Source organism: Ochotona princeps, chromosome 7 (genome assembly GCF_030435755.1).
Source record: "Ochotona princeps isolate mOchPri1 chromosome 7, mOchPri1.hap1, whole genome shotgun sequence".
NCBI lineage: Eukaryota > Metazoa > Chordata > Mammalia > Lagomorpha > Ochotonidae > Ochotona > Ochotona princeps.
The window spans coordinates 65,499,705-65,527,060 of record NC_080838.1 but is presented as its reverse complement, the minus strand read 5'-3'; the positions used below and the strand labels follow the sequence as shown (position 1 = coordinate 65,527,060).

Sequence of the window (27,356 nt, the reverse complement as noted above, 5' to 3'; positions counted from 1 at the left end):
TTAGTTTAAAGGAACACAGGATTAGTGTAGAGAGGTACTAATGGAGTAGAAGCCTCACATATGGTGTTTTTGATCCATGAGACAGGGTTGCTGATTTTAGAACCACAGCACTTGTAGCTGAGTTCTGAGTCAGCCTCTTACAAGTGTACTGTCTGGCTGTTCCTCCCTGAGCTCCGAGTTCTGAGCTTCCTTGTCTGAAATATATGGTCCATTTTAAGTACCTGCTTTGTGTGATAGTTACAAAGACCATGGGAAATGTTTGACTGAGTGCTTGCCACATGAAATGTGCCCATTTAGTGTGAGTTGTTATTGTTAAGAAAAGTGTAGTGTATTACTAAGGAGTAAGGAATTTGTAAAAAAAAAAAAAATAGTAATAACAAGATAAAACTCCAGAGTTGCTTAATTTTGCTGAAGCTTTTAGGGTTTACTGTGTAACTAAACCAAGGCTACAAATGGCATATTTATGGTAAGTTTTCACAAAAACCAATCATTAGTTATGTGTTTGTTGCCCAGGCAATATTGTTTCCTAAAATTTGCTTAGTTATATAATCAAGTAAGTTTTTAAGTGATTTTTTAGATTATCGAACTATAATGATTTTGGATGCTTGCCTGAATTGATAACAAGTATCTGATTTTTAACAAAGAGATTTATTTATTTGAAATGCAGAGTTACAGAGAGAGAGAGAGAGACAAGAAAGAGAGGAAGATGGAGATATCTTCCATCTGCTGCTGACTCCTCACATGACTGCAAAGGCTGGAGCTGGGCTGGTCTGAAGCCTGGAGCCAGGAGCTTCTTCTGGGTTTCTGGTGTGGGTGCGGGGGTCACAAGCTTGCTGTCTTCAGCTACTTTCTCAGACAAATTAGCAGGGACCCGGATTGGCAGTGAAGCATCTCAGACTCAGACCCTTGTCCATGTGGGGTGCCTCTGCTGTCGGCACTGGCTTTACAGGCTGCGTCACCGAGCTGGCCCCAAACTGTAAAAGTCGGGCATCAATCCCTTTGTTCTGAGAGTGGAAATAGAGCACAAACAGTAACAGCCCTCCTACTCTTTTATTTTTAATTACTGGTGGCAAGGAAAATTTTAGTTTTAGTTGTGAAAATAATTGTAGAGTTAGTTCTCTTGATGCTCTAAATTTAGAAAGCGAGTCTGGCAGCTATTGTTATTATTTTCACATGTGATCTTTTTGCAAAAATTTTAGCTTGTTTCTTCGGTTTTAAAGGGCATGTAAATTCAACTTTGTGAGACTGAATGAGCCTTGTTCACATCAGTGCTCTGTTTTGTCTAACACAGCCCCATGAAAGAATTAAGATAAGTAAATATTACAAGTATATATATACAACAGCTGTGACTTTTTAAAAGAAAATACTTTGCTTCTGATGGTTTTCCTATTTTGTAAGCATAATTCCTAGTGTTCGAACAGAACAATTGTGCTTGATAATTTTTTTTCCCTGAATCAGAAGAGAAATTATTACATTATACTTATTTTCAGTAAGGTAAAGCTTTTCATGTAATCTAAGACTATCTTCTTTGTTGTTTGACTTTCAGATTCTGGATGATGAAATTCAAGTAGACTTTTATATAGCTATTCCAGAAATGATGCCTGAACTTAATCCATTAAGGAAGAAACTGAAAAAAAGATTTCCAAAACTTACTCGGAGTAAGCAAAAGTTGTTTTAATTATTTTGGTAGTGCAAACATCCTCCTAATGAGAGTGTAAATAGTTTCTCACTCAGCAAACAAAGGTAATGTGTACGTAGAATAAATAATATGTACTGATTATTAAGTATTGTGCCTACAACAGCATGTGGATTATTTTTCCTTTGGAACAAATATTGATAATTAATTTGCAAAGCAATTTTATGATAAAATATTATTTTGTATATTTATATTTTGTTATGAAAATTGTTTTATAATGCCGGTTCTTTAGATGATCGGCCAGCAGCAAATTAATGAAATGTGTATTCTAGATATGTTAACATCATGTTATTTAATAGGCTTTGATCTCTTAACAATAGAATGTGTCTGCTCATTATTTCAGCAAGTATATGAATACTGACTCACTGTGAGTCTGCTGGCTTGTCCTTAAAGCCATCCTCCCCTATGGATTTATTTCTCTTTAGCAATCTAGTCAGAATAGTGAGGTCACTATTTAACCATGTTGCAAGTGTGACATGTTAGATAACCAACTCACGTGCTTCTATGCGTGTTCAGTAGTGGGAAATAGAAATGACCTCATAAAGGAAGTGATTTTTAAACGGAATTCTAAATAATTGGTTGAAATAATCAGGTGGGAATATATTTTTTTTAAGCAGAAGGACAATGAAGTAAGTCAGAAATTATGGTCCAGGCACAAGAAATATCAGTTGTATTTAGCTGTGGAAATGGAGGAGAATTACAGGAAGTGATACTGGAAAGGCAGATTTCCTTGTTGAATGATGGATCAATGAGGGCGGACTTTTACTTTGAATTCAACAAAAATTCTTAGATGTTTTTGAGGTGGGGAGTGACATGATCTGTTTTTTAAAACTTTTATCTGGCAAGGGTTTCTGAAATGTTTTGATGTGATTCAAAATCAGGGACATGGAGCCCAGTCAGAGTGTAATTGCTGGAGGCTAACAAAGGAAATGTTTAGACTAAGGACTTCATAATGAGACTGGAGGGGACAGAACAGATGTTAGAGAATTTAGGACTTTGTGAATAAGTTGTTACGAATGGACAGGTTGAGAAAGAGAAAGGGAAGAGTCAAATGATGCTGAAAAATTTAAGCCAAGGGGCTCCTAAAATGCGTTATGATTGATAGAGGCAGCCAGTGCGCAGAGCCTGCTTTGTGGTGCAGCACGTCAGAAGTGGAGCAGCCAGGACTTGAGCCAGCACCTATAAGGGATGCTAGTGTCTCAGGCATAGGTATTTCAAGTAAAATGTTACGGTATAAACAGAACAAATGCGGGGCTGGCATTGAGGTATAGTCTGTGAAGCTACCACTTGCAATACTGGCATCCAGTATGGGTGCTTGTTTATGTTCTACCTGCTCTACTTTCAGTCCAACTCCCTGTTAATGGCCCAGAAAGGCAATGGAGCATGGCCCGATTGCTTGAACCCCTGCCACCCACATGGGAGACCTGAAAGAAATTCCTGGCTTCTGGCTTTGGCCTGGCCAGTTGTTGGTCGTTGTGGCCATCTGGGGTGAGGAGGTGAATCAGTGCATGAAAGATCTCTCTCCCTTGTCTGTAACTCACTTTAACAGTAAATAAATTTTTAAAAATTTGTTTAATTGGGGCCTGGCGGCGTGGCCTAGCTGCTAAAGTCCTCGCCTTGAAAGCCCCGGGATCCCATGTGGGCGCCGGTTCTAATCCCAGCAGCTCCACTTCCCATCCAGCTCCCTGCTTGTGGCCTGGGAAGACAGTCGAGGACGGCCCAATGTATTGGGACTCTGCACCTGCGTGGGAGACCCGGAGGAGTTTCCTGGTTCCCGGCATCGGATCGGCGCAGCATTGGCCCGTTGCGGCTCACTTGGGGAGTGAATCATCGGATGGAGGATCTTCCTCTCTGTCTCTCCTCCTCTGTGTATATCTGGCTGTAAATAAAATGAATAAATCTTTAAAAAAATTTTTGTTTAATTGAAATTAGAATTACAGTGAGAATGGGAGAGGCAGAGATATCTTGTTGGTATCCCAAATGGCCACAATAGCTAGGGCTGGGCCAGGCAGAAACCAGGAGCTTCTTTTGGGTCTCCCATGTGGGTGGTAGGGGCCCAGGCACTTGGGCCATTTTTGCTGCTTTCCTGAGTCCTTTAGCAGGGAGCTGGGTTGGAATTGGAGCAGCTGGGATATGAACCAGTTCCCAGATTAGACGCCACAATGCCAACCCCAGTAAATAAATGTTAAAAAAGTAAATATTTGAAGTTGTTTTAATGGATTTTTTTTCAAATTTTAATCCTATTTGAACTAAGAAATCTTGCCAAAATTCTTCATACATATTGGGTTCTAACACTTGCCTGAATTCTAGATTGTGTTCTGTAACTTAAGCAAATGCATTGTGGTCTCTAGTTTTTTTTGTTGTGTTGTGTTGTGTTTATTTTTAATGACCTCAATTTAATCACGTTGTTGTTAGATTTTGGACTGAGGTTTGGCTTGTTAGGAATTTTCATTACAGTAGTTTTGTTGTCGTGGAATCAGGCTTCTGTTCTTTGTTAACACCAGTAGTTAATTGTGATTTAAGAAATTAGACCAAACTGCAATTGAATTTGATGAAAATATTACACTTCTTATGTTGTTTTAATTTAATTCAACTTCAAGTCAGAGGGAAACAGTACTACATATAGTTCATTAAAACTGTAAATGGATACCTACTCTGTATCCAACTAACTCCCTGCTTTTTATGTATGGGGAACCAGTTTTCTCTGACATTAATTTTGTCTCTTTTGTACTTTATGCGTACTCTTAGTTTCTGTTTTCTTTAACTTTGAAATTTTTAATATATTGTTGTTGTTGAAAGAATTGGGATTACTGTTTTTGAGTTTAAAATGTTTTCAAATAACATCTCTATTCAAAATAGCAAAAGTTTCCTGTTAAAGTGTTTAGTGGGCTTTATTTCTACTTTCATGATGAATCACACCTTTCATATGCCACAGTCAGGAATCTAAAGAGTGTTTCTCAACCCCCTATTTGCTTAACAAGGCACCCGCAAAAAATACAGACCGATCTTTCCCCTTTGCTAATATTTTCTTTTCACCCCCACACAAACTGTTTAACAGCCCTGGCAAAACCATGTGTGTTCTTTAAACATGAAGACAAGCGATTAACCTGTCAAATTGTTAAAACAAAACACCAGATGTTCATTAGAACAAATGAAGTTTCTATTATGCATTTTCAGTGCTTATTCAGATGCCTGTTTAGGACCATTTGAGTCCCCTTAAATCTACCCAGAGACGTTTGAGCAAAATAGAAATCAGGCTCTGAACAAGTGGGTGAAGTTGGAAAAGCAACAAGCCCCTGCAGTGGAGCTCATTGCTGTCCATCTCGTCTCTGTTTTCCTGGTGGGAACGGGTGGGAACCGTCTTGGCAGGATTGAATGTGCACAGTTTGCAGTGTGCTTAGTGCTGCAGTTTTACTTGTTTTAATTCTTACGTAACTGTAGACATGCTCAAGTTTTTTTTTTTTAAAGATTTTATTATTATTGGAAAGCTGGATATACAGAGAGGAAGATCTTCCATCCGATGTTTCACTCCCCAAGTGAGCCGCAACAGGCCGGTGCACGCCGATCCGATGCTAGGAACCAGGAACCTCCTCTGGGTCTCCCACATGGGTGCAGGGTCCCAAAGCTTTGGGCCGTCCTCGACTGCTTTCCCGGGCCACAAGCAGGGAGCTGGATGGGAAGTGGAGCTGCCGGGATTAGAACCGGCGCCCATATGGGATCCCGGGGCACTCAAGGCGAGGACTTTAGCCGCTAGGCAATGCTGCCGGGCCCCCATGCTCAAGTTTTTAAAAAGCATGTTTGAATTGTTTTCCCAGTATTTCATTTTTGTTTCATTAGCAGAAACCTTTGGAAATTTCTTTTTAAACTTTGAAGCAATTTGACTGCATTTGGCTTATTACCTCTTTTTTTTTTAATCCCAGTATGAATGCCCTCTGAAATTCTTTTCTTTATAATAGATTTGCTGATTACGGTTTTTATTCTTAAATTTTTTATTTAGCATTTACTGAACCAACAATACTAGTATGAAAAATGTCTTAGTGGGATTAATATCTGTCACACATGTTAGCTCCGTGATAGGTATTGTGGTATATATGGAACAGTTGCGATCTTTTAAATTGTTCTAAGCTTTTGGTCACTAAAAGGACAGGATTAGTAAATTAGATTTACTAATGTGTGTTTCTCTTTAAACACCCCCTGTCTAGTTCATATTTGAATAGGATAAAGCTTTCTATGCAGAAGCTGTCCTGTGTCAATTGAGACTAAGAAATAGTAAGATTATTGAAATCTAATGAATTTTTTAAAATTCATGGAATAATATGTTGTACCTCAGTTTTGCTTATATTATTGAAGCACTCATAATGCTGTGATTATGTGAGTAAGTGTGCTAAAACTCAGTTTTTGTAGAATAATCAATTTAAAAGTTACCTGCAAATTTTATATCTCATGTATTAGTTTAAAAGTTACTCAAGTGTGGAAAACTCCATCAGTGATGACTGTTAGATGACTCTAGGTGAACAGGGGTGTATGACTGCTGGTCCTGGTCCCCCGTCACCTGTACTTTAGCTGAGTGGCCTCCCTGCTCTTTCTGTCACATGTTAAGTGCTCTCTCCCTCTCAGCTTTTTACACTTCCTGTCCCATCTGTCTGAAATGCTCTTTGCTTATTTGCCTTGTTGACTTTCTTATACAAATATCAGCTAAGCAGAGAGCTTCGGTGCCTTCTTGGTAATAACTGTTTCCACCCCGCTCCATTTCCCAATATCACTGTGTTTTTGTTTGCTGTCGTTACTGGACATACCTGCTCAGAGGTTCTAAGCTTTGTGAGAGATAGAACTCAGGCATGAAGCAGAGTAGCAGAAAGCATGCTAGCCAGGCGTAATGCAGCGAGTGCACCTGCCAGGCCGGGCGGGTATCTCATATAGAACTTAGTCCATCCCGTTTTGGGTTGGAGTTTTTATGGATATGAGTATGGGTCCCCTGGTTCTCCCCTCCCTCCTTCTAACCTGGGAAAGTACCAGGTGGGGAGTTTCCAGGTGTGGAGCTCTGAAAAATCTTCCCAGGACCTTATTGGCCTGTGATGCAGGGCAGTGGAGAGTACCCTGAGCTGCCCCCAGGGAAAGAGCTCACACTAGTCTAACAGGGTTATTGAACAACAGCAATTACATCAAGTCTTAAGTGCACGTAGGGCTTGTTTCCATTTCACATAAATTCGTTTTCCTTCAGAAAGCCCATTTTCTTTAAAAAAAATTCCTGTTTTGTTTGATCCTGCTTAACACATGTGTTCATGTATGTCTAGCTCCTAACGTCACAGAAGTTATACTTTTACGACTTCAGCTCACATTTTGTTTCTAGTAAGTTCCACTGTTAGAGTTATTTACAGTAATTGACTATACATTAGCATGTGCCAGCCTCGGGTGTGATAGATATGAACAAGACAAATATGGTCTCTAACATGGTGGAACTAATCATTGTGTTTCTTATAGCAGGCAGCCTGGTTTGACATTAGTACTTAGTCATGCTCAGATTTCTCTAGTTAAACAAATAGGGAAACATTGTTTCCTTTTTGACCATCATTTGATTCACCCTTGTTTTTGTTAAGTGAAGATGGTGTGTTTTAAGATTTGTTTGTTTCATTGAAACAGTTATACTCTCCAGATGGCCATATCAGCTAGGGCCGGGCCAGAGTGAAGCCAGGAGCCGGGAGCTTCCTCCAGTTGCTCGCAGTTAGCTGCAGAGATCCAAGCCTGTTTCATCTTCCTCCCTCTCCCAGGCACTGCCACAGGGAGCAGGATCGGAGAGCAGCAGGTGGGACTTGCATCAGCACCCTTATGCTGTGCTTCTGCCTGTGCGCTTGGTCCTCTCTGCTGCTTTATACCAAGTTTGCCATACAAGTTGCTTAAAAGCTCCTGACTGTCACCATTTCCTTTCCATGTGTTACGCTTTTTTTTTATAGTCTTCACTACCATAATTAAGTGAAAATGTTTCTTTCAGTTATAGTCACATTTTGTTCCACATTCAAAGGTCTGTTCTCAGTGGTCTGTGTTTTCATGGGAGTCTTTTTTACATGTATAATTCTAATTCATCCTTGCTTTCTATACCTTCATCTTACTTAGTAAAGGGAGAAAAGAAAAGCTACATCATGGCGAAATACCCCATCTTACAGTTCAGTACAGATTATAGTCACTGTGGAGATTGGATTGAGAGAATTAGAGGAAGAAAAACGTGAAAGGAAAAAAGGAAACAAAAGAAAAGACTATAAAAGCACATAAAAAAGGAAAAGAGAAAGAGGAGGGTAATTCCATAGTAAGAAGGGATAGGAAAGCTGTAGAAAGTCACAACAACTTGACATTAAATTATACTGAAAAAAGCAATGTAGATGGTGGTTAAAATCAATATCTCCTAGTGTTGGGCTTAGCTAACTTACTGTGACTTTGAGAGCACTTTTATTGTTTAATCACTGTGTTTATTTGAAAGGCAGAGAGAATGAGAAACAGAAACAGAGAGAAGACAGATCTCACATCTGCTGCTTCATTCTCTGAGTGCCCTTTGCAGTTGGGGCTGGTCAGGCTGAAGCTGTGAGCCAGCAGCCCAAGCGAGGTTTCCCACACAGGTGGCAGGCACCCAACTGCTTCAGTCATTATCTGGGTGTCTCCCTGGGTATGCATTAGCTGGAAGCTGAAATTGGAAGCAGAGCTAGGATTTCACTCTGGACACTGTGATAGGGGAGACAGATGTCCCAAACATCTTTTTTTATTTTTTTTAAGGTATATTTTATTTTTATTGGAAAGGCTGATTTACAGAGAGAAGGAGAGACAGAAAGATCTTCAGTCTGTTAGTTCACTCCCCAGCTTGCCTTAACTGCTAGAGCTGGGCCGATCCAAAGTTGGGAGCTTCTTACAGGTCTCCCACACAGGTGCAGGTTCCTGAGGCTTTAGCCTATCCTTTGCTATTTTCTCAGGCCACAGACAGGGAACTGGATGGGAAGTAGAGCAGCCTGGACATGAGCCAGTGCTCATGGGATCCTGGTGCTTGCAAGGCGAGGATTTAGCCATTGAGCTATTGTGCCTGGGTCCCCACCTTCCTCTCCCTGTCCCCCTTTTTATTTATTTTTATTAGAAAGGCAGAATTACAGAGAGAAGGAAAGGAGGGAGAGAAATCTTCCATCCATTGGTTTATTCCTCATAGCAGCTGGAGCTGAAATGATCTAAATCCAAGAGCCAGGAGCTTCTTCTGGATCTCCCACTTGGGTCCCAATACCGTGGGCCATCCTCTGCTGCTTTCCCAGGGGAGGCCAGAAGCAGGAAGCCGGATGGGAGGTAGAGGCAGTGGAGCAGCTGGAATACAACTGGGATCCATATGGAATACAGTGCTGCAGAGCAGATGATTAGTCTGTAGAAACAGCACGCCATGCCCTTAGGGATGCTGGCGCGGCAAAGCAGAGGAGCAGCCAGCTGAGCCATTGCGCTGACCCCCATTCCAAACATCTAAAGCCCCAAATGTCTACTCCAAGAAAATTTTAAACATTTTTTAAAAGATTTATTTATTTTTATTTGAAAGGCAGATTTTTACAGAGGGAAAAGACAGATAGTTTTCACCTGGTCTATTCCTCAAATGGCCTGATGGCTGAAACTGGGCTGGTCCAAAGCCAGGAGGCCTAAGTTCTTCCCAGTCTCCCATGTGGCAAAAGAAGGACCTGAGCCACCCTGCACTGCTCTCCCAGGCCATTAGCAGGCAGCAGGAAGCTGCTTTGGAAGTGGGGCAGCCAGGCGCTGCAGCAGATGCCTGTGTGGGATTCCTGTGCTGCAGAAGGCTTGAATGTGCTGTGCCGTGTCACCAGCCCTGACTTTTACACACTTTATTGTTTTTGTTTATTTTACAAAATGAATTTTGTCATAAGATCTACTGCATAAGATTTTTGTGACAATGTATATAGGATATGGCACAAACGGAGGACTTAAAGTAAATGTAGTATGTATGTCATGTTACTGTTGCCTCCCTGCCACAGTTCTAAAGTAGCAGTTCATTTTCTGCTATTATGTTAAGAGAACTTATTCTTTATCATGTTTTTGTGTGCCACTTACACCTTCATAACTCCTTTGTTGAATAAGCACCTAGTTATCAAGTGTTTATTTTTGTATACTTCAGTTGATATTGAGGATTGAAGAGTGAAAAATATTCCTCAGGAAGATGCACATTGGGAAATCAGAACAAAGCTGCTGTACTAACATGCTGTAAGAGTGGCAGTGGGAAGTATGCACATGAGCTAGAAGAATGGAACACTGTTTTGCAGAATCAAATTATACCGAGAAGATAGTTGAAATGCTAAACATGAATAGGCATTTGTTTTTCTAACATGTGTGGGAAGGATGTTTCCTGGGAAAGAAAGTGGCTTTTACTAATGTACAAAAGTATAAGAGGGCCAGTGTGTTCAGGAAGTTATAAGTAGCTTTCTATCATTTGGTACATAAAGTGATATCAGATAGTACTGTTCAATGGAGTCGGACGGTGATAGGCTGGGGACCAGCTCAAGGAGGGCTTTCTGTGCCCTACCATGAAGATTAGATCTTATCCTGTTTGCAAACAGGGTCATTGGAAGGTGTTGCTCTAAAGAGGGCATAAGATGGGTGCTGTAGAAAGTGTGAGAGTGGTAGAGAGACCTTTTGAGGTGTGTAAAATATTAGGATTAGATGGCAGTGAGAAGACTTGCAGGAGTCAAGGTAACAGATAATGAAGGAAAAGAGTCTTGGTGGTACAGTGAAAGAGAAGTGGCGGGGGGGTGGGGTGGAGGGAAGAATCTAATTTTGTTCTTGAGTAGCCCAGTGAGTTTTATTTTAAAGATGAACATATAGGAGGTGAAGAACATGAGGGTTATATCACTAGGTGAGGGGAATAAACAGGCTGACACCAGTTATTGTGTATTGGCAGGATTAACATGAAGCAGGTGGTGATTAAGTGTGCATTGTGCTCTCTCAAGCAAATAAAAAGCACACAAAGCGATATAGCATAAAACTCAGAGGGACAAAAATGATATCCTAAAAAGTTTTGCTGAAAACAAAAAGTGAGAATTGTTTGGCTTCAATCTTAAGATGCTGTTTGGGACACCCACAGCCCCTATACCAGAGCCTACGTTCAAGTCTTGGCTGTGCTTCCAATCCCAACTTCCTGTTTCATGCACACCCTGTGAGGTTGCAGGGCATGGCTCAGGTGGTTAAGTCATTTCCACCGATGTGGGAGGCTGAGTCGAATTCCTGGCTTCCAGCTTTGGCCTGACCTAGCCCAAAAGGTTATAGGCATTTCAGGAATGAACCAGTGAATGGTTCTGCAATGTTTTGCTTCTGCTACACTTTCTCTCTCTCACTGGCCTACAACTTAAAAAAAAATAATAACAATATAAAGGAGGAACAAAAATAAACAATAAGACAATATGAAATAAATAGAAGATATAAATATTAATATAGATATAAATTCATCTATGTCAGCAATTATGGACTACACACTTCATCTGCAGGAACAGTTTACCACCATAAGATGACCAAAAAAATTGCAAGTTTATACTGTAAATATATAGTAGACACTGATACTGAAACATACAAAAAGACAAAGTAAAATGATGGGTAAAGTTATGTCATGGAAACAGTGAGCATTGTTGAGTTGATTGGTGATAGTAATACTGGACAGAATTGACTTCCAAGTCAAGGAATATTACTACCGAAAAAGAGGGAGATCCTGTGATAATAATAGGACATGCTCATGTGAAAAAGAGCCTCAGAATATATGAAGCAGCAACTGACAGAATTGAGAGGGGAAATAGGCTAATCACCAAGTATCGTTGGAGATTCTGATTTTCTCAGTTAACTGACAGATTATACAAACTGAAAAATCGGTGAGGATACGCTAGATTGGAATCATGCTGTCAGCCAGCATGGCCTATTTGTTATTTACAGAGCACTTCCCTCATCAAAGTCAAGTCTTTAATAAGTCCTATTAATTAGAAGATTTTAAGTCAAAAACAGTGTATTTTTTCATAACTAAATTAAATTAGAAACCACAAATCATGAGACCCATGCGCAAACATTAAAATGAGACTACCCACCACTGAATAATTCAAAGAAGAAATTGAACTGCTTTCCACTGAGTGACAATGAAAACACAAGATGTGTGGGAAGCAGTTGAAGCAGTTCTTGTAGGGAAATTTTAAACTTTAAAGGCTAAATTTAGAAAAGAATTATCTAAACCACTGTGCTAAGCTTTTACTTTAAGAACTGAGGAAATAACAGATTAAACCCAAACTAAGTGGAAATAATACAGTGACAAAGATCAGCGTGGAAGACACTGAAATGGAAAGGAATATAGGAAAATCACTGAAAGCAAAAAGGGTTGTTTGAAAAAATCAAAGCGATAACACTTAAGTGGCACTTAAAAAAAAACAGAAGACAAAGATTGTCAATGTCAGGAATGAATTAAGAAAATGACAAGCCATTTATTGGAGGAAAATATTTAATACAGATATGAATATGCATTGTTTTCAAAATGTTTTTCACCAAGACGTTTATTTTCCATAGACGTTTTGAAGTAACTGCTCATGTGAAACAAGCACTTGTATGCAAGATATATTAAGAATGCTTAGGACTTGATAAGACTATAAACATGATTATTATTATTTTTAAAAATATATTTCTTTGCAAGGCAGAAGGAGAGGGAGGGAGAGCTCTTTCGGCTGTCTCCCTCCCCAGGTGTCCCCAGCTGTCAGGACAGGGGCTGGCCAGAGCCAGGAGCCAGGAGCTTCAGTCAGGTCTTCCGTAGGGACGGCAGCGACAAATGCACTTGGAACGTTTTCTGCTGCTTTTCCATGGTGTCAGTGGAGAGCTGGGTAGGAACTGGAACACCTGGGACACAAAGCAGCACCCATAGAGGGTTGCTGGCATTGTAGGCAGCAGCTTTAGCCACTCTACCGTAACACCAGCCCCAACCCGAGTTTTGAAGGGAAGGGTAATAGGGCAGGTTTTGCTTCAGTGGTTGAGATGTTGGTTGGGTTGGTCTGGAGGGGTGCCCTGCTCCAGCTGTAGGTTTGGGCTGCCTGCTGTTGCTCAGGTGAGTTCCTGCCACCCTAGTTTCCAACTTTGGTCTGTCATCCTGTTTCGGGCATCTTGGGAATGAACTGGGAGGTGTGAGTATGCTTTCTCTTTCTCTCTCCTCTACAATAAATAATTTTTTATAAGAATTAAGAGGGCAAAAGAGTCATTCGGATGTATAAGGTGTAGAGCACTGGTGATTAAGCACATGAAATGATTTGAAACATCTTGGTCACTAGAGAAATACAAATTGAGAAAGATGAAAGAATTTACAACATTAAAGAACATTTTATTTATACTTGTTTCATAATGAGATGACTTAAAATTAATGCCTGCATCAGCACCAATCTATTGCCTTTTCTAGAAGTTTTTTTATTTCTAATTGTATACTTTTTTTTTCTTTTTTAGTGTTCTATTAGTTCTGTGTTTGTGTGGAACTCTTTCCTTCTTAAGCTCTGTTCTTTGCTACTTCATTACCATTACATCACCTCAGGGATATTAGATTCAAAGCTGTGAAGTCATTTATTTGTTGTTCTAACGTTTGTCATCGTGACTTCTTACCAATTACCTGCCTGCCTCTAGTGGAGAAATCAAGTAGGTGGCTGGACGTCCTGGGTGCTTGTAGCCTGAGATGCACATTCAGCAACTAGAAATGGATCTGTGGTATTTCAGGCCATGTGTCTGGATGAGATCACTTGGGGAAGTGTGCATGAATAGAACATGAGAGGCCAGATGCCTGAGCCCTGAGGCAGCTCAGACTTTGGACGTCAGCTAAGGGAGGGAGGCACTCAGCCAGTGAGAATGGAGTGGAGCAACCATTAGCAGCTGTTTCAGGGGAGAAGTCGGGGCATTCTAAGAACCTGAGCATTTGGTGCAGTGCCTAGGGTGCCACGTGGGGCTCCTGCGGTCCAGACAGGAGTGCCTGGGGTCAAGTCCAGACCCAGTTCTGTTTCCAGCTTCCTGCTAATACATTCTCTGGGTGACAGCAGAAGACTTCAGTTCTTGGGTTCCTGTCACCCATGTGAGAAACCTGAGATGGGTTCCACACTCCTGGCTTCTGCCTAGCCCAGCCCTGGTAACGTGGGTCTTTGGAGAGGGAACTCATGACAGGAAGGTTTTGCTTGTTCGGTCTCTCTGCCTTTCAAATAAAATGAAAGAAAAAAAGTTCTTGTAATTTTAGCTAAATATTGTAAGAAAAGGAGAGATGACTCCTTAAACTGCTGCTAATAGGTCAGGTCAGAGGAACATGAGAGAGAGACTATTGGATCTGCATGACCAAAATTTTTAAGAAGTGTAATAAAATTGATAATGTGATTGAAGTAGATGTAAGTCAAGGAAGTAGAGAAATAATTTTTTTTTTTTTTTTAAGAACACAGGAGTATGGAGGGAAGCTGGGAGGCATTGTGAAATCACGGGAGACTTGTTCCTTTTGTTTTATTTGAGGTGGGAGATTTGATAGCAGGTTTGTAAGCAGTGAAGATTAGCTCAGAAAGCTGGGAAGGTTGACCGTGTGGAGAGAATGGGTGGTAGTGTCACTTTCTGGGTAAGCATTGGTGGGTTTTGGGGCACAGAAAAGAGATGGCTTTTGGACATCGAAACGTTCTGAAATGTTAGGAAGGCATTGATGGGGTATGGGTTCTGGCTAGTCCCTGACTAATTCTTGCTGTCACTGTGCACAAAACACTGTTCTTATAAAAAAATATGTCAAAGATACATATCAGTGATGCATTTTAAATACAAATGCTTTAACCAGATGTATCTTCTTGGGATACTGCCACTGGCGTCTCACCGTTTATCATTATATTGTCTTTGTTACTGTTCACTGTGTAGTTACAGCAGCATGTCTGAAAAACCTTGTGTTTAAGTAATTCTAACAATGCACCTATTTGTTATCTGATAAATAGATTGTAAGATTCTCGTGAGTAATTGCTTTCATTTAAAGCTGAAGTGCTTCTGAGTCATCCAGAATAAGTTCTTTTTTGTAATAAATTTATTGTATTTTTAATGATGTTCATGCTGTTGAGAGGGATACACCCATGTGGACCACTGATGGGTGGGGAGGGTTGAGGAATGGGGGAGAGTGGATGGGGGGGAAATGGGGAGCGAAGGGGAGAGGGCCACTCTCAGCCGCCTGACTGCATCAGCACCCGGCATGGAGGATGGTTACCCATTGTTATCCGGGGTCCCCGGACAGGGAGCATGTTCTGAGGGTGTTGCTCAGGTGGCTTCAGTGGTTCTGAGATGCTGTTTGATCTCTCTGTGCCAAGGTTGAAGAAGTCCTTCCAAGGTCCATTGGCTGACGTAGTTCGTGTTAGAGTCTCCATTCGCCCAGATACTTGCTGTAAAAGTTTGACTGGGAGAGATGTCCAGTTGGAACCATGGAGACCCAGTTCTGAGACGTGCACTTGATGATCAAACCACAGATCCTGTGATTTTCACTGTAATTGGAGTTCTGAGTCCAGTGGTCCAGTTCAGGGCAGCAGATAGGGGATTGTGGGCGGATTCCCAAAGAAACCTCATCTGAAGTGACCCCAGACCTAACTCCTGTGTTTCCCATCCAGTGTGGGGTTCAGCTCTCAGTCCATGAGCCTACACACACACACACACAGCCTCATCTCATATGTAAACCAATGGATGCCGGGGCCCAGCCTAACCCTGCCTACCACACACTCATCCCTCACACATATCAGTGTACAGCCTAGTTGGAGCAACCCCCAATAATCCACACTAGGCCTCCAGCCCTGGTTCCTGTGTGTGCCGGTATGTGTAACAGGCTGCAATGACTGGAGCTGAACTGAAACAAATCCAGGAGCCAGGGGCCTCTTCCAGATCTCCCACACAGGCGTAGGGTCCCAATGCCTTGGGCCGTCTCCTCGACTGCTTTCCCAGGCCACAAGTAGGGAGCTGGATGGGAAGCGAAGCAGGCGGGACATGAACTGGCACCCATATGGGATCCTGGTACATGCAAAGCAAGGACTTCAGCCACTAGGCTACTGTGCTGGGCTCCCCCATCTTAAAAAAAATGGAATAGGTAACTATGCTGGCACACTCATATGGTTAACACAGATTTGGCATTATCCAGACCCAGGTTACCTCCCAGATACTAGCTGCTTCTTTCCCAGCATTGTAACACATGCTAAGGTACAATGCAATCTTGGCAGTTGCCTATAGCTGGGCAGAATAAGTTCTAAAATAACTCTGTGGTAGCAACATTTGCTAAGGGGGTGACGAGATCTTTCCTGAAGGGAAGATACGCACGGTGGCAGTAGTGTCTCTAATGATGCTTTGTTCTTTAATGTTACTTGCCCTTTAGATAATTCACATCTTTGCACAGAATTAAACATTTTCAAGCTAAATATTAACCATACATATTTTATAACAAATTTAGGTTTAATGAATGGCTAAAGCATAGGAGAGCAATTTATTGTTTGAATCACTTGTATGTATTTTTAGAAATCTTAGTTTTTCTTTGGTTTTTCTCCACTCGAATAGAGACTATAGTGACATTAGAGTGCAGTAAGTTAAATTTTAGACCTTGATTTTTCTTGTGCCATTTTAAAATTAATTTATTTTTAAAAATAATCTTACTTAGTTGATTAGGGTACAAAGGGTCAAGGGCTACAGGAAAGTGGGTTATACTGTTGTTTCCACACTAATATCATTTCTCCTTGTATTTGGGGTCAGGGGAGAAACAAAGGGAGAATCCCCACCCAGCCTCCCACCCATCCCAGGTCCCCGATGTGAGGTACGTCCCCAGGGTCCTGCTGAAGCAGTTTTGATAGGTCAACAATTCTGAATTGCTGCCAATCTCGCCGTTCCAAACACAATGAAACCTATTCAGAGTCCGCTGGCTGACATAGTCTCTTCATGGTTGGGGTTCTGAGATCAGCAGTTCAGTTGAAGGGATCTCCAAAGAAACTTCATCTGAGATGATCCCAGACCTGATTCTTGTGTGAATTTGCCATTACAGGGTCTGGCATAGTCTGTTGCCCCAGTCAGCTTATGCACATGCTGGTCATTGCAATTGCTGGGTCAGTTCTGTTTCCAGCCCTGTCTTCCACTTGAACCAATGGGTGTTGTAGTTCAGCTTGATCCTACTCACTTCATACTTGGTCCTCATGCTTGTGCGACTTTTTAAAAAAGATTTATTTATTTTTATTGCAAAGGCAGATATACAGAGAGTCAGAGAGTCAGAGAGGAAGATCCATTGATCCACTCTCCAGGTGGCTGCAATGGCCGGAGCTGAGCTGACCCGAATCCAGGAGCCAGGAGCTTCTTCCAGGTCTCCCACATGGGTGCGGGATCCCAAAGCTTTGGGCCATCCTCTGCTGCTTTCCCAGGCCACAAGCAGGGAGCTGGATGGGAAGTGGGGCTGCTGGGACACGAACTGGTGCCCGTATGAGATCCCAGTGCATGCAAGATGAGGACTTTAGACACTAGGCTACCGCGCCTGGCCCCTCTTGCCAGTTTTTGTAACATGCGTGCATAATAAACCTCCTCATTCATTGTGGTGTTTTCCAGTGCTCAGTCTTGCTGCTTTCTAGTAATTTGATTTTATGGAAAAGCAAGCTAGCTACATACTTTGCAAAGATAGTGGAAAGTTCTTCAAAGATTTCAAGATTGTGCTATTAGTTTTTATGGTAAATTATTTTATATTATTTTAATCTGTTTTGAAAATATGCTGTGTCCATTGCATATATTTATTTATGCCTGTAATGATATAACATTCTTACCACCGTTTTAGTGACTTTACAAACAACACACATTTAACCATTTCTGTGTGCCAGAAATGTGTATACAACTGAACTGAGTTCTCTGCTTAATAGTCTCACAGAACTCTGTTATCAGTGCTGGCTAAAGCTGTAGTCTTATCTGAGACTTGCCAGAGGATGGATCTTTTTATTTATTTATTTATTTATTTATTATTTTTTAATTACATTGTATTATGTGACACAGTTTCATTGGTACTTGGGTTCTCCCCACCCCTCCCCAAACCCTCCCACCATGGTGGATTCCTCCACCTTGTTGCATAACCACAGTTCAAGTTCAGTTGAGATTCCCCCATTGCAAGCATATACCAAACATAGAGTCCAGCATCTTATTGTCCAGTCAAGTGCAACGGCTTCCTAGGTATACCCTCTCTGGTTTGAAGACAGAGCCAGCAGAATATCATCCTGAGGATGGATCTTGCAGAATCACGTGATTATTGGAAGAATTCAGTTCCTGGTTGGCTGAGAGTGTCAGTTGGCTGCTGGCTGTCCGCTCCTCTGAGGCTGCTCTCAGCCTCTTGCTCCATGACCCTGTCCCATGACAGGTCATGAGACTCAGCTTTAAACCAGTAAGGACGTCTCCCCAAGACAGCACACAGTCTCTAGTCACATTCGTGTCCACGTAAGCATTGTGAACCTGGGTTAGAGGCGATTGGCAGGTCCCATCCCTGCTCACGAGAGGAGGAACCCTCACAAACCAGCGCTGTCTGCTCTCATGCATTTGCTGTGTCTTTACATAAGTTATGTGTTGTTCTTGCTCGGTAACTTTTGGTACTTGTTTAGATATAAGTGACAATTTTGAACTTTTAATTTTTCTAACCAGATTCCATTGGCCGTGACATTCCCAAAATGCTTGAATTATTTAAAACTGGACAAGAAATTGCAGTAGATGAAGAAAGGGAGAACTTTCTCAAGACCAAAATCGCAACAGTAAGTGATGGCGGAAGTGATCAAATGATCCTCTTTTCTTCTTTGATAAGTAATCCGTTAGTCATCACATTATAATATATTGGTTGTTTGAACTCATCCCTGACATTAGCACTGGGGGTGACAAAAAATGTACACCTAGATAATTTTTAAAATTCTATTTATTGAACACATAACTATTAACACTGCTTGAGGATTCCTTCCTTCCAGTTAGGTGTTACTGACATTCACAGCTGACCCTTCAGCAGTGTAGATTTACACTGAATGGGTCCATTGGTAAGTGGATTTCTGGGAGATTTGTAGTGAGTTGAGAGAATTTAAAACTATGTGACTCAGAAATAGTAGCAAAAAATAAGAAAAAGCTAATGAATCCAAAACATGTAGGTTGGTAGTTGTTAGATAAAAAAAAAACCACACAGAAACAGTGGGACTACCGAGACCAGAATGATGATAAAACCAGGTTTATTGAGATCTGCTCCCGGGTGAGGTTCATGGGTCCGCAAGGTAGCAGGCCACTGAAGTTGTACCTGCAGGGAGCCGCATATTCCTTACGTAGTGGTGGTGATGGGGCTTGAAGTAAAGGGGTGTGTTCTCTTCTGATTGGTCAGCTCCATTTAAATGAGTCCAGGGTGGCTATTCTTGGTGGGAACTTTTTGCACCACCACTGGGCTTTTTCCCTGCTCCCGGGCCCTCTGGGCTAACAGCAGTAATTCATCATTTACTGCTATAAAATTTACACAAATCTATTATAAAAATTAAAATGTATTGAAACACCAAACTTACAAACTGTTCATGACACAAGTAATATAAATATACATAATAAAAATAAAAATATAAATGTGAACAAATGTAAAGGTTATTTTTATTTAATGCAGTGTTAAATCGCAGCTGTGTAAAATTAACTTCAGGACTTGCTGTACTCCTGTAGGAATTCATAGCCTTCTGGCTACTCATGTGCTGTAGCATCAGTAACATATCATTAACTGTTTATTTTAGTAAAACTCATCTTCCATGTTTCCTGTCACTGTGTGTGGTACACATGACTTGTAAATTTGACCTTATAGCATACATAATTGGCTGTTCATGTACCCACAGGGTTTCTCCAGTTAGCAGTAGGCCTTGAGTAGTTACGTTTTGGGGCTGGAGAGTCAAGAGGTATATGTGGATTTTCAGATGCCTGGGAGCTGATGTTTCTAATGCATGTGCCACTTCTCCCCTGCAATCCCCATCGTTGTCAGAGGGTCAGCTTTGTTTATTCTGTGTATGCACGATGCTGTACGTATCATTTATTGCCCTGAATTTTAAGCTATTTGAGAGCACTGACTGAATTTTGTATATTCTCTATGAATTCTTGCATAATGTTGAGTAGATGACAGAGTTGTAATATAGTCTGGTTGGGTAATTTGTTTTCTTTGCTAAGTTCTGATTATCTCTTTTTAAAATTCTTTTTTCTATGTTTTTACATATTTTTTATATTTTATCTCTGTATTTTTAAAATTGCTTGTTTACTCATGGATGATGCTGGAAATTAGTTTCTAGTGCTAATTTTAGCATCCTAATACAGGAATGTCAGATTTATAGTACTGTTTTTTTTATATACTTGTGTTAGAAACATTAAGATTTTCCAGAATACGTTCTTTATATTAAAGGATATCAAAAGTATCTGTTGATTACAAAATTTCAGCAGTGTCTACCAAGTGTCAGATGCCATTCTAAGCACTGTTTTTATTCCTGGCCCAATGAAAAGTGAAATTCTCTTCCCTGTTCTGTAGAGGGAGGCATGGAAGCCAGAAACATGACAAACCTTTGAAAGGTCCAACCGCTAGTGTGAAGCAGAATAAATACTTGAACTCTGCAATCTTCTCCATAATGGAGGGTCTTTGCCCATCTTGCTTGAGTAGCTGTAATACTTGTTCTCTTCTCACTTTAACTCTTAAGAGGCATTCTGCATAGTAGCCGGTAGCTTGTAGTCCAAGCTGCATCCACGGTGGAGTACTGAAAAACAGAAAAAACACTCAGCTAGTTTTGCAACAGGAAAACTTGCTTTGGAATGGGGGCAAAACAGGGTTACTCTGCTCAGCAACTGGAGAACTCCTGCTTGCCGTTAGTAACGTCAAAGCTCAGCTCCATTTTATTCAGCGCTGAGCTCTGCTAGAATCTGCTGTTGGAATTTCCTTGTTCCAAAAGGCCCTGGGCAGTGCTGCCTGTTTTTTAGGGCTGATAGCGCTGTAATCTAAAAACCAAGCAAAAACAACAACAACAAAAAACAAAACAAAAAACAAAAAACAAACAAACAAAAAAACAAAATCAACCAACAAACAAAAAAAACAAAACAGTCAAATCCTAAGGAACTCTTTTGGAGCTGTAGAGACTTGAGTTTGAATGCCTGTTTTGCTGTTTACATATAGGAGAAGAGACTATAAACATGTTTTTTACTGTGTCTCAAATTGCCTCATCTATAAAATGTACATGATAAATACCTCCTTCACAATGTGGTTTTGAAGATGAGATGCATTTTTAAATGGTGTTACATTTTGCTATTGGTTTTGGTTGGCCTTTTGGAACTATGGAATATCCTTTTTTGATTCTTCCTAGCTAGATTAAATCTGTTTTCAGTGTATCCAGTGTATTGATGTTTTCAGTGTATTCCCGGTTTGAAAGCATAGCATCCTTTCTTTCTTTCTTTCTTTCTTTCTTTTTCTTTCTTTCTTTCTTTCTTTCTTTCTTTCTTTCTTTCTTTCTTTCTTTCTTTCTTTCTTTCTTTCTCTTTCTTTTTCTTTTCTTTCTTTCTTTCCTTCCTTCCTTCTTTCCTTCTTTCTTTCTCTTTCTCTCTTTCTCTCTCTCTCTTTCTTTCTTTCTTTCTTTCTTTCTTTCTTTCTTTCTTTCTTTCTTTCTTTCTTTCTTTCTTTCTTTCTTTCTTTCTTTCTTTCCTTCCTTCCTTCCTTCCTTCCTTCCTTCCTTCCTTCCTTCCTTCTTTCTTTCCCTCTCTCTTTCTCTCTTTCTCTCTCTCTCTCTTTCTCTCTTTCTTTCTCTCTTTCTCTCTCTCTCTCTTTCTCTCTTTCTTTCTCTCTTTCTGTCTGTCTCTCTTTCTTTCTTTCTCTCTTTCTCTCTTTCTTTCTCTCTTTCTCTCTTTCTTTCTCTCTTTCTCTCTTTCTTTCTTGCCACAGTCATGGGCCTGCCTTCAGATCAAGCTACTCGGAGTTGTGGAGTTATAATGCTTTTTCTCAGTGGAGAGGAAATCAATCTACATGTTTAAAAATAAACACATAATACTTAATGGGTATAGTTTAGTAGGAGGTAGAGAATGAATTTAAATTCATACTGCCTTTTCTAAAAATGTCTTTTATATATGTGGAAGAGAGACTTATCTTCTGTCCGTTTGTTCGTTGCTCAGACAGCTGTGGGAGCCAGGAGCTTCTTCTGGATCTCCCACCTGGGTAGTAGGACCCAAGTAGTTGGGCCGTCTTCTGCTGTTTGCGCTAGGGCATTTGCAGGGAACTGGATCGGAAGTGAGGCGGTTGGGGTTTCAACCAGTGCCCATGTGGTGTTGCAGATGGTTGCTTTACACATTATGTCACAACACTGGTCCCTTAAATTCATTCTGTCTTGATTCAGACCTGGTTCTAGATTAGTAAGAACTGTGTAGTTCCTCTCTGAACCTTAGTTTTTTCCTTATTTCCCATCCCATAAGCAAAATTATGTTAGCAATGGTTAAATATTCCCTAGACTAAAAAGGAGTAGATGAGATAATAACATAATAACTATTCAGCAGACCACTTCCACTTAAGTTAGGGCAGCAGCGAAGCCTCCCACAATCCGCATGACCTTAATACCGAAAATCAAAGAAAACTACAGTGCAGTGATATCCATGGACATTCAAGGCTACATTTCAGCAAATCACATCTAGCAGTATGTAAGTCGAATAGCATATTATGACTATTGCAGTCCTTTTCCTTTGTTCCAGCAGAATCCCTGAAACAGGATGGTGAAGAATAGGCACTTTGGAGGCTAGGAAGTCAAAGAGCCTGGGGCCGGCATTTTGCAGGGACCTGGCTGTGTTTTAACCCAGTGGGAAAGCAGAAGGATGAGGGGACATGAGCAGAAGCAGCACATCAGTGGTTCCTCAGTCACCACAGTGACAGGCACTTGAACTTCAACATGGGCTGTGGAGGGGACCTGCCATACTCAAATAATGCAGCTATGACCAGATAAGGGTTGTACTAGGAATGTAAGGTTTATCATGGAAAAAAGAAATCATGATGATTGGTTAAATTCATGAACTAAAAAAAAAGCCCTAAAACTTGATTTTCTGTTGTGTATAAAGAATATTTTGTTTTTGCATTTACCTGATATTTGTTTGGAGTGTCTCCCATTTGGGGCTAGTGCAAATATATTTGATATGAATGTTTATTTACAGTTCTTTCTATGGATGTATGCTTTCATTGGGTAGACATTTAGAAGCATAATGGTAGAATCATCAGCAGGTGACTGTTCAACTTAACAAACTGTTAGGGGTCAACACAGTGGCAGAGCAGGCTAAGCCTCTGTGGTGCCAACATCCCATATGGGCGCTAGTTTGAGTCCTGGCTGCTCCTCTTCTGATCCAGCTCCCTGCTAATAGCCTGGAAATGCAGAGGAGGCTGACTTGGGTTCTTGACCCGTGTGCCTCTGTGGGGAAACTGGAAGAAGCTCCTGGATCCTGGCTTTGGGCCGTCCCAGCTGTGGACATTGCAGCCATTGGAAGAGTGAACTAACAGAAGGAAAATCTATCTCTGTGTCTCCTTCTCTCTCTGGTACAATAAGTAAATAACAATAACAATTTTCCAGTAACAATAAGTTATGGAAATAATACTATTATTATTTCCAGTAACAATAAGTAGATCTTAAATTTTTTTTTTTGCCTAAGAAGTTTTGCTTTTTAAAGTAAATTTGTTTGTTAGAAAGGCAGAGTTACACAGAAGGAGAAACAGAAACAGAGCGAGAAGCCTTCTGTCTGCTGGTTCACTCCCCAGAAGGCCACATTCTAATGGTATACATTCTAATGTTATAGAGAAATTTAAAAATAATTATATCAAGTGTAAGAAGACAAAAGATGAAGTATGTATTATCTAATTCTGTTTATATAAAATGTTGACCTGTGTGAACTACTGTATAGTGACAGAAAGCAGACCAGTGGAGATAGAGGTATGTGAAGAAGGGTAGGAAGGACTTGGAGAAGGATAGCTTGCATTTGTGGGAGTGATTAATGGGTTCGTTTTTCTGACAGCTTATGGCTTATGTATATGTCAGCATGATAAATTGTACACTTAAGAAATGTGCAGCATGTTTAACGGGATATTAGTTAATGACAAGGAGCAAACTGTAAACATATTTTATTAAATGGATTATACTCAAGGAATGAAGCCAGGACAAGTACATTCTGTGTGATAACATTAATGTGAAATACCTTAAAAAAAGCAAGCCTTCATACGTGCGGTAGACTAATGTTGCCTGGAATGGGGATGGGAAGAATCAGTCCTTAACAAGAAGAGTGCATGGGGGTACAGAGTGTAGTCATGACATTTTTAAATGACTGCAAAAATTGATAATGGCGATGTGGGTCTCCAGTTAAGGTGGGGAGGGTTGAGGTATGGAGGAAGGTGAGTGGGAAATATGTTTCAATTTTTTTTCTCCTATGTCTGCAGTGGAGGCGGGGGGTGAAAACTGCTCCTTACTGTCAGGTCCCATCAGCATCCAAGCATGGGGAACAGTAGTTTGATAACAGCTTAAGAGACCCCGAAGTGGGGAAGAGTGTTCCCAGGGTGTTACTTGAGTAACTTTGACAGTTTGATGGTGAGTTGTTAGCTTCGTTGCACCAGGTTTGAGAAAATCTTTCCAAGGTCTATTGGTTAATTAAGTCCACCTTAGTGCATCCACAGACCCAGGAACATGCTGCAAAGCTTGAACAGGAGAGTTGTCCAACCTGTTTTGCCTTAGATTTTCTGATGAGGTACTTGACATCCTCTCCTGGCCTAGAGTTGCTGGCTATCATGTCTGCTGTGTGCACCTGGGCATGTTATCCACCACACAGGCCTCAGCATCTGAGGAGGCCCAGTGCTGATGCATGCGCTCCAAGTTCGGACCACAAATCCTGTGACTTTCTGGGGTGGCTGGGGTTTGAGTTCAACAGCGTAGTTGGGAAGTTTCCTAAGAAATCTTGCCTGTGGTGATCTGACTTGACTCTTGTGTGTTCAAGCCAATGCAGGGTCAGGTTTAATCTGTCACATGCACCAGCCAGTGCATATACTGATAGATGCACCTATTTGGACAGTTCTGCCCCCAACTCCATCTCTCATGTGAAATGATGGGTGTTGCGACCTAACCCAACTCTACCTGCCACAGGCCTGGTTTTAATGCGTATCAGTGGGTTTCATGGCCTAGTTGGAGTGATGCCCACTGATCTCCACCAGGCCTGCTGTCAGCCCTGGTTTTTGTGTATGTTGTCAGGTGTTGCAACCTAGCCTAATCTTCCCCACATCCCATCTTACTGTTGTGCATACCTATGGGTGCTGCAGATTAGCTCAGTGCAACCCTCCCCCAGTGCTTCTGCCTTGCCCAGCCCAGTCTACCACCAGCCCTGATTCCTGTGCTCACTGGCAGGAGCTGCAGCCTACCAGAAGAATGCCCATGATTTCCCTCCCAGGCCCATTGCCAGTCCTGGATCTTGCACCTATCAGTGGGTACTGTTACTCACTCAGCCTGATAAGACTCATACCCAGTTCCAGCACTTACCAGTGTGTGCTGTGGCCTAATCCAGCTGGCCTGTATCCATTCTGGCTCTTGTGTATGCTATGGGGTGTGGCAACCTAGCCCATCCTGGCCCACCCCAGCCCGCCCCCAGTCCCAGTCCCAGCTCTCACGCTTACCAATGGAAGCAGCAGCCCAGCAAAGGAGTCCCTGTGGCTCTCCTACCAAGCCAGCTCCCAGCTCAGGGTCTAGCCTCATACTGAAATGACCCATCCCCAGTCTTGGCATTTGCCAGCATATGATACAGCCTGGCTCAACCTTTACTACTCCAATCCCATCTCTTGCCTGTGGGTGCAGCACTGTAGCCCAGTCTGGCCCACCCTCAGCCCTCATGTGAACTGGCTAGTGAATGTTGCCATTCAACCCAGCCTGGCTTACACCCTGTCTGGCTCTTAGTCGTGCCAATGTGTGCTGTGAACTGGTCCAGTCTGGCCCGCCCCCAAATGCAACCCACACACATGCAGATAGATGCTTCAGGCTTTCCTAGCCTAGTTCAACCCCAGTCCTGGCTTTTGCACTCCCCAGTGGGAGTTGTACTTCAGGTGGAAGATTAGCTTGCTAACCTATGCTACCACACTGACACCTATCTAAACGTAATTTCAGAGCACTATTGTGAAGTATCCATGCATGACTATAACATTTATGCAGTTTGGAGTAATGAAAATAAAGTGTCTTTCTTATTTTTCCTTAATAGCCTGCATGATACAGAATGAGTGCAGATGAAAGAGTATTGACACTGTTGCATGCCTAGTTGGGATTTCTCTTTATTTTCAGTAAAAGGAAATATTTACAGCAGAGGTTGGTAAATGGCAGCCGAGAGCCACATTCAGTTGCCTATAGCCTAGTTTTCTACAACTTCTGAGCCAAGAGTGGTCTTTATGATTTAATATGCTGCTGAGATTGGGTATAACCAACAGGCCTAAGGTATCTGCCTTTTTACACAAATGGTTTGCTGACCCTTGATCTAGGAAAGCATTTTTTTGAGAGTGAAAATGTTACTACTGTGTCTTCATAGTGCAATCAGTTGCACTTGAGGATTAGCATCTTGGGTAATAGAACTCAACCACTAATATCTTCTTGCTGTATCAGAACTGTACTAATGGTTTAATAGCCAGCCATTATCTGATGTTTATCAATGATATTTATGAGTAAATTAGTTTCATTCTTAATCTTTCCTACCATTGTACCTATAGCTTACATAATCATGAAATTGGCTATGAATGTATACTATCAAAAAAAAAAGAACGTATACTATCTAATCAAATGCCCATTTGAGTAATAATGTCATTCAAATGATATGCTGACCATTATGAATGCAGAACAAATTATTGGCATGTTTTATTTATTTATTTGTATTGTGGAGTCAGATACATACAGAGAAGAGGAGAGACAGAGAGAAATATCTTCCTTCCGATGGCATGTTTTATTTTTTAATCAGTTGTATTGTTGTTGTCTAGTCACCATTTCTTTTCCCACTTGATATGAAGCATAATTTATTGGAATAAAAAGAAGTTGTGAAGCAATCAGATATAAGGAAAAGATGTCAAGATTATAAATAAAGAGTTAAAGAGGAGAAAAAAATACATATATTATTTTTTCAATTGACCTTGAAGTAGAAATTAATGTAAGAGACATTCTAAAAGGAATGAACCTAACTGGCCAATAATTGATGTTTTTACTAGTCTAATTTCAGATTAGTTGCAAAAAGAGAAGATACGTTTAAGGAGAGTTAACATTTTGTTACATCTGAGAAGGAATGAAAAGATGTAAAAAAAAAAATAAGAAAGTTTGCACATTTTGTTTGTTGTATCTTTAACTCCTTAGAAAAATGTCTTGCAGATAGCAGATGCCTAAAAGCTAATTGTTGAATGAGTGAATGCACTTACAAGGGCATTTGCACTGTTCAAGGAAAACAAAACTTAGATTTGTCTTATTATAACAAGTTTTTGAAATTCATACATAGTTTTTTCTTAATATGTATTTTCTGTGAACTTTAGGATGACCACTCATAGATGCAATTCCAAAATAATTTTGCAGCAAAGTAAATTTACCTGTTAATTCTACTTTTCTACAAGCTTTTTGAAGTACTTTTGTATGTATGAACACAA

General features: G+C 40.9%; 1 protein-coding gene across 3 annotated transcripts in view; it reads left to right on the top strand.

The window, feature by feature from the left end:
• MRPL1 (mitochondrial ribosomal protein L1) overlaps nt 1-27,356 on the top strand; it is an 85,046-nt gene that overhangs the window by 37,367 nt on the left and 20,323 nt on the right. For all 3 annotated transcript variants that reach the window (XM_058667177.1, XM_058667176.1, XM_058667175.1), the window contains exons 6-7: nt 1,547-1,658; nt 18,359-18,465. In XM_058667177.1, the coding sequence (XP_058523160.1) occupies nt 1,547-1,658; nt 18,359-18,465 (219 nt within the window). The remainder of the gene's footprint in view (nt 1-1,546; nt 1,659-18,358; nt 18,466-27,356) is intronic.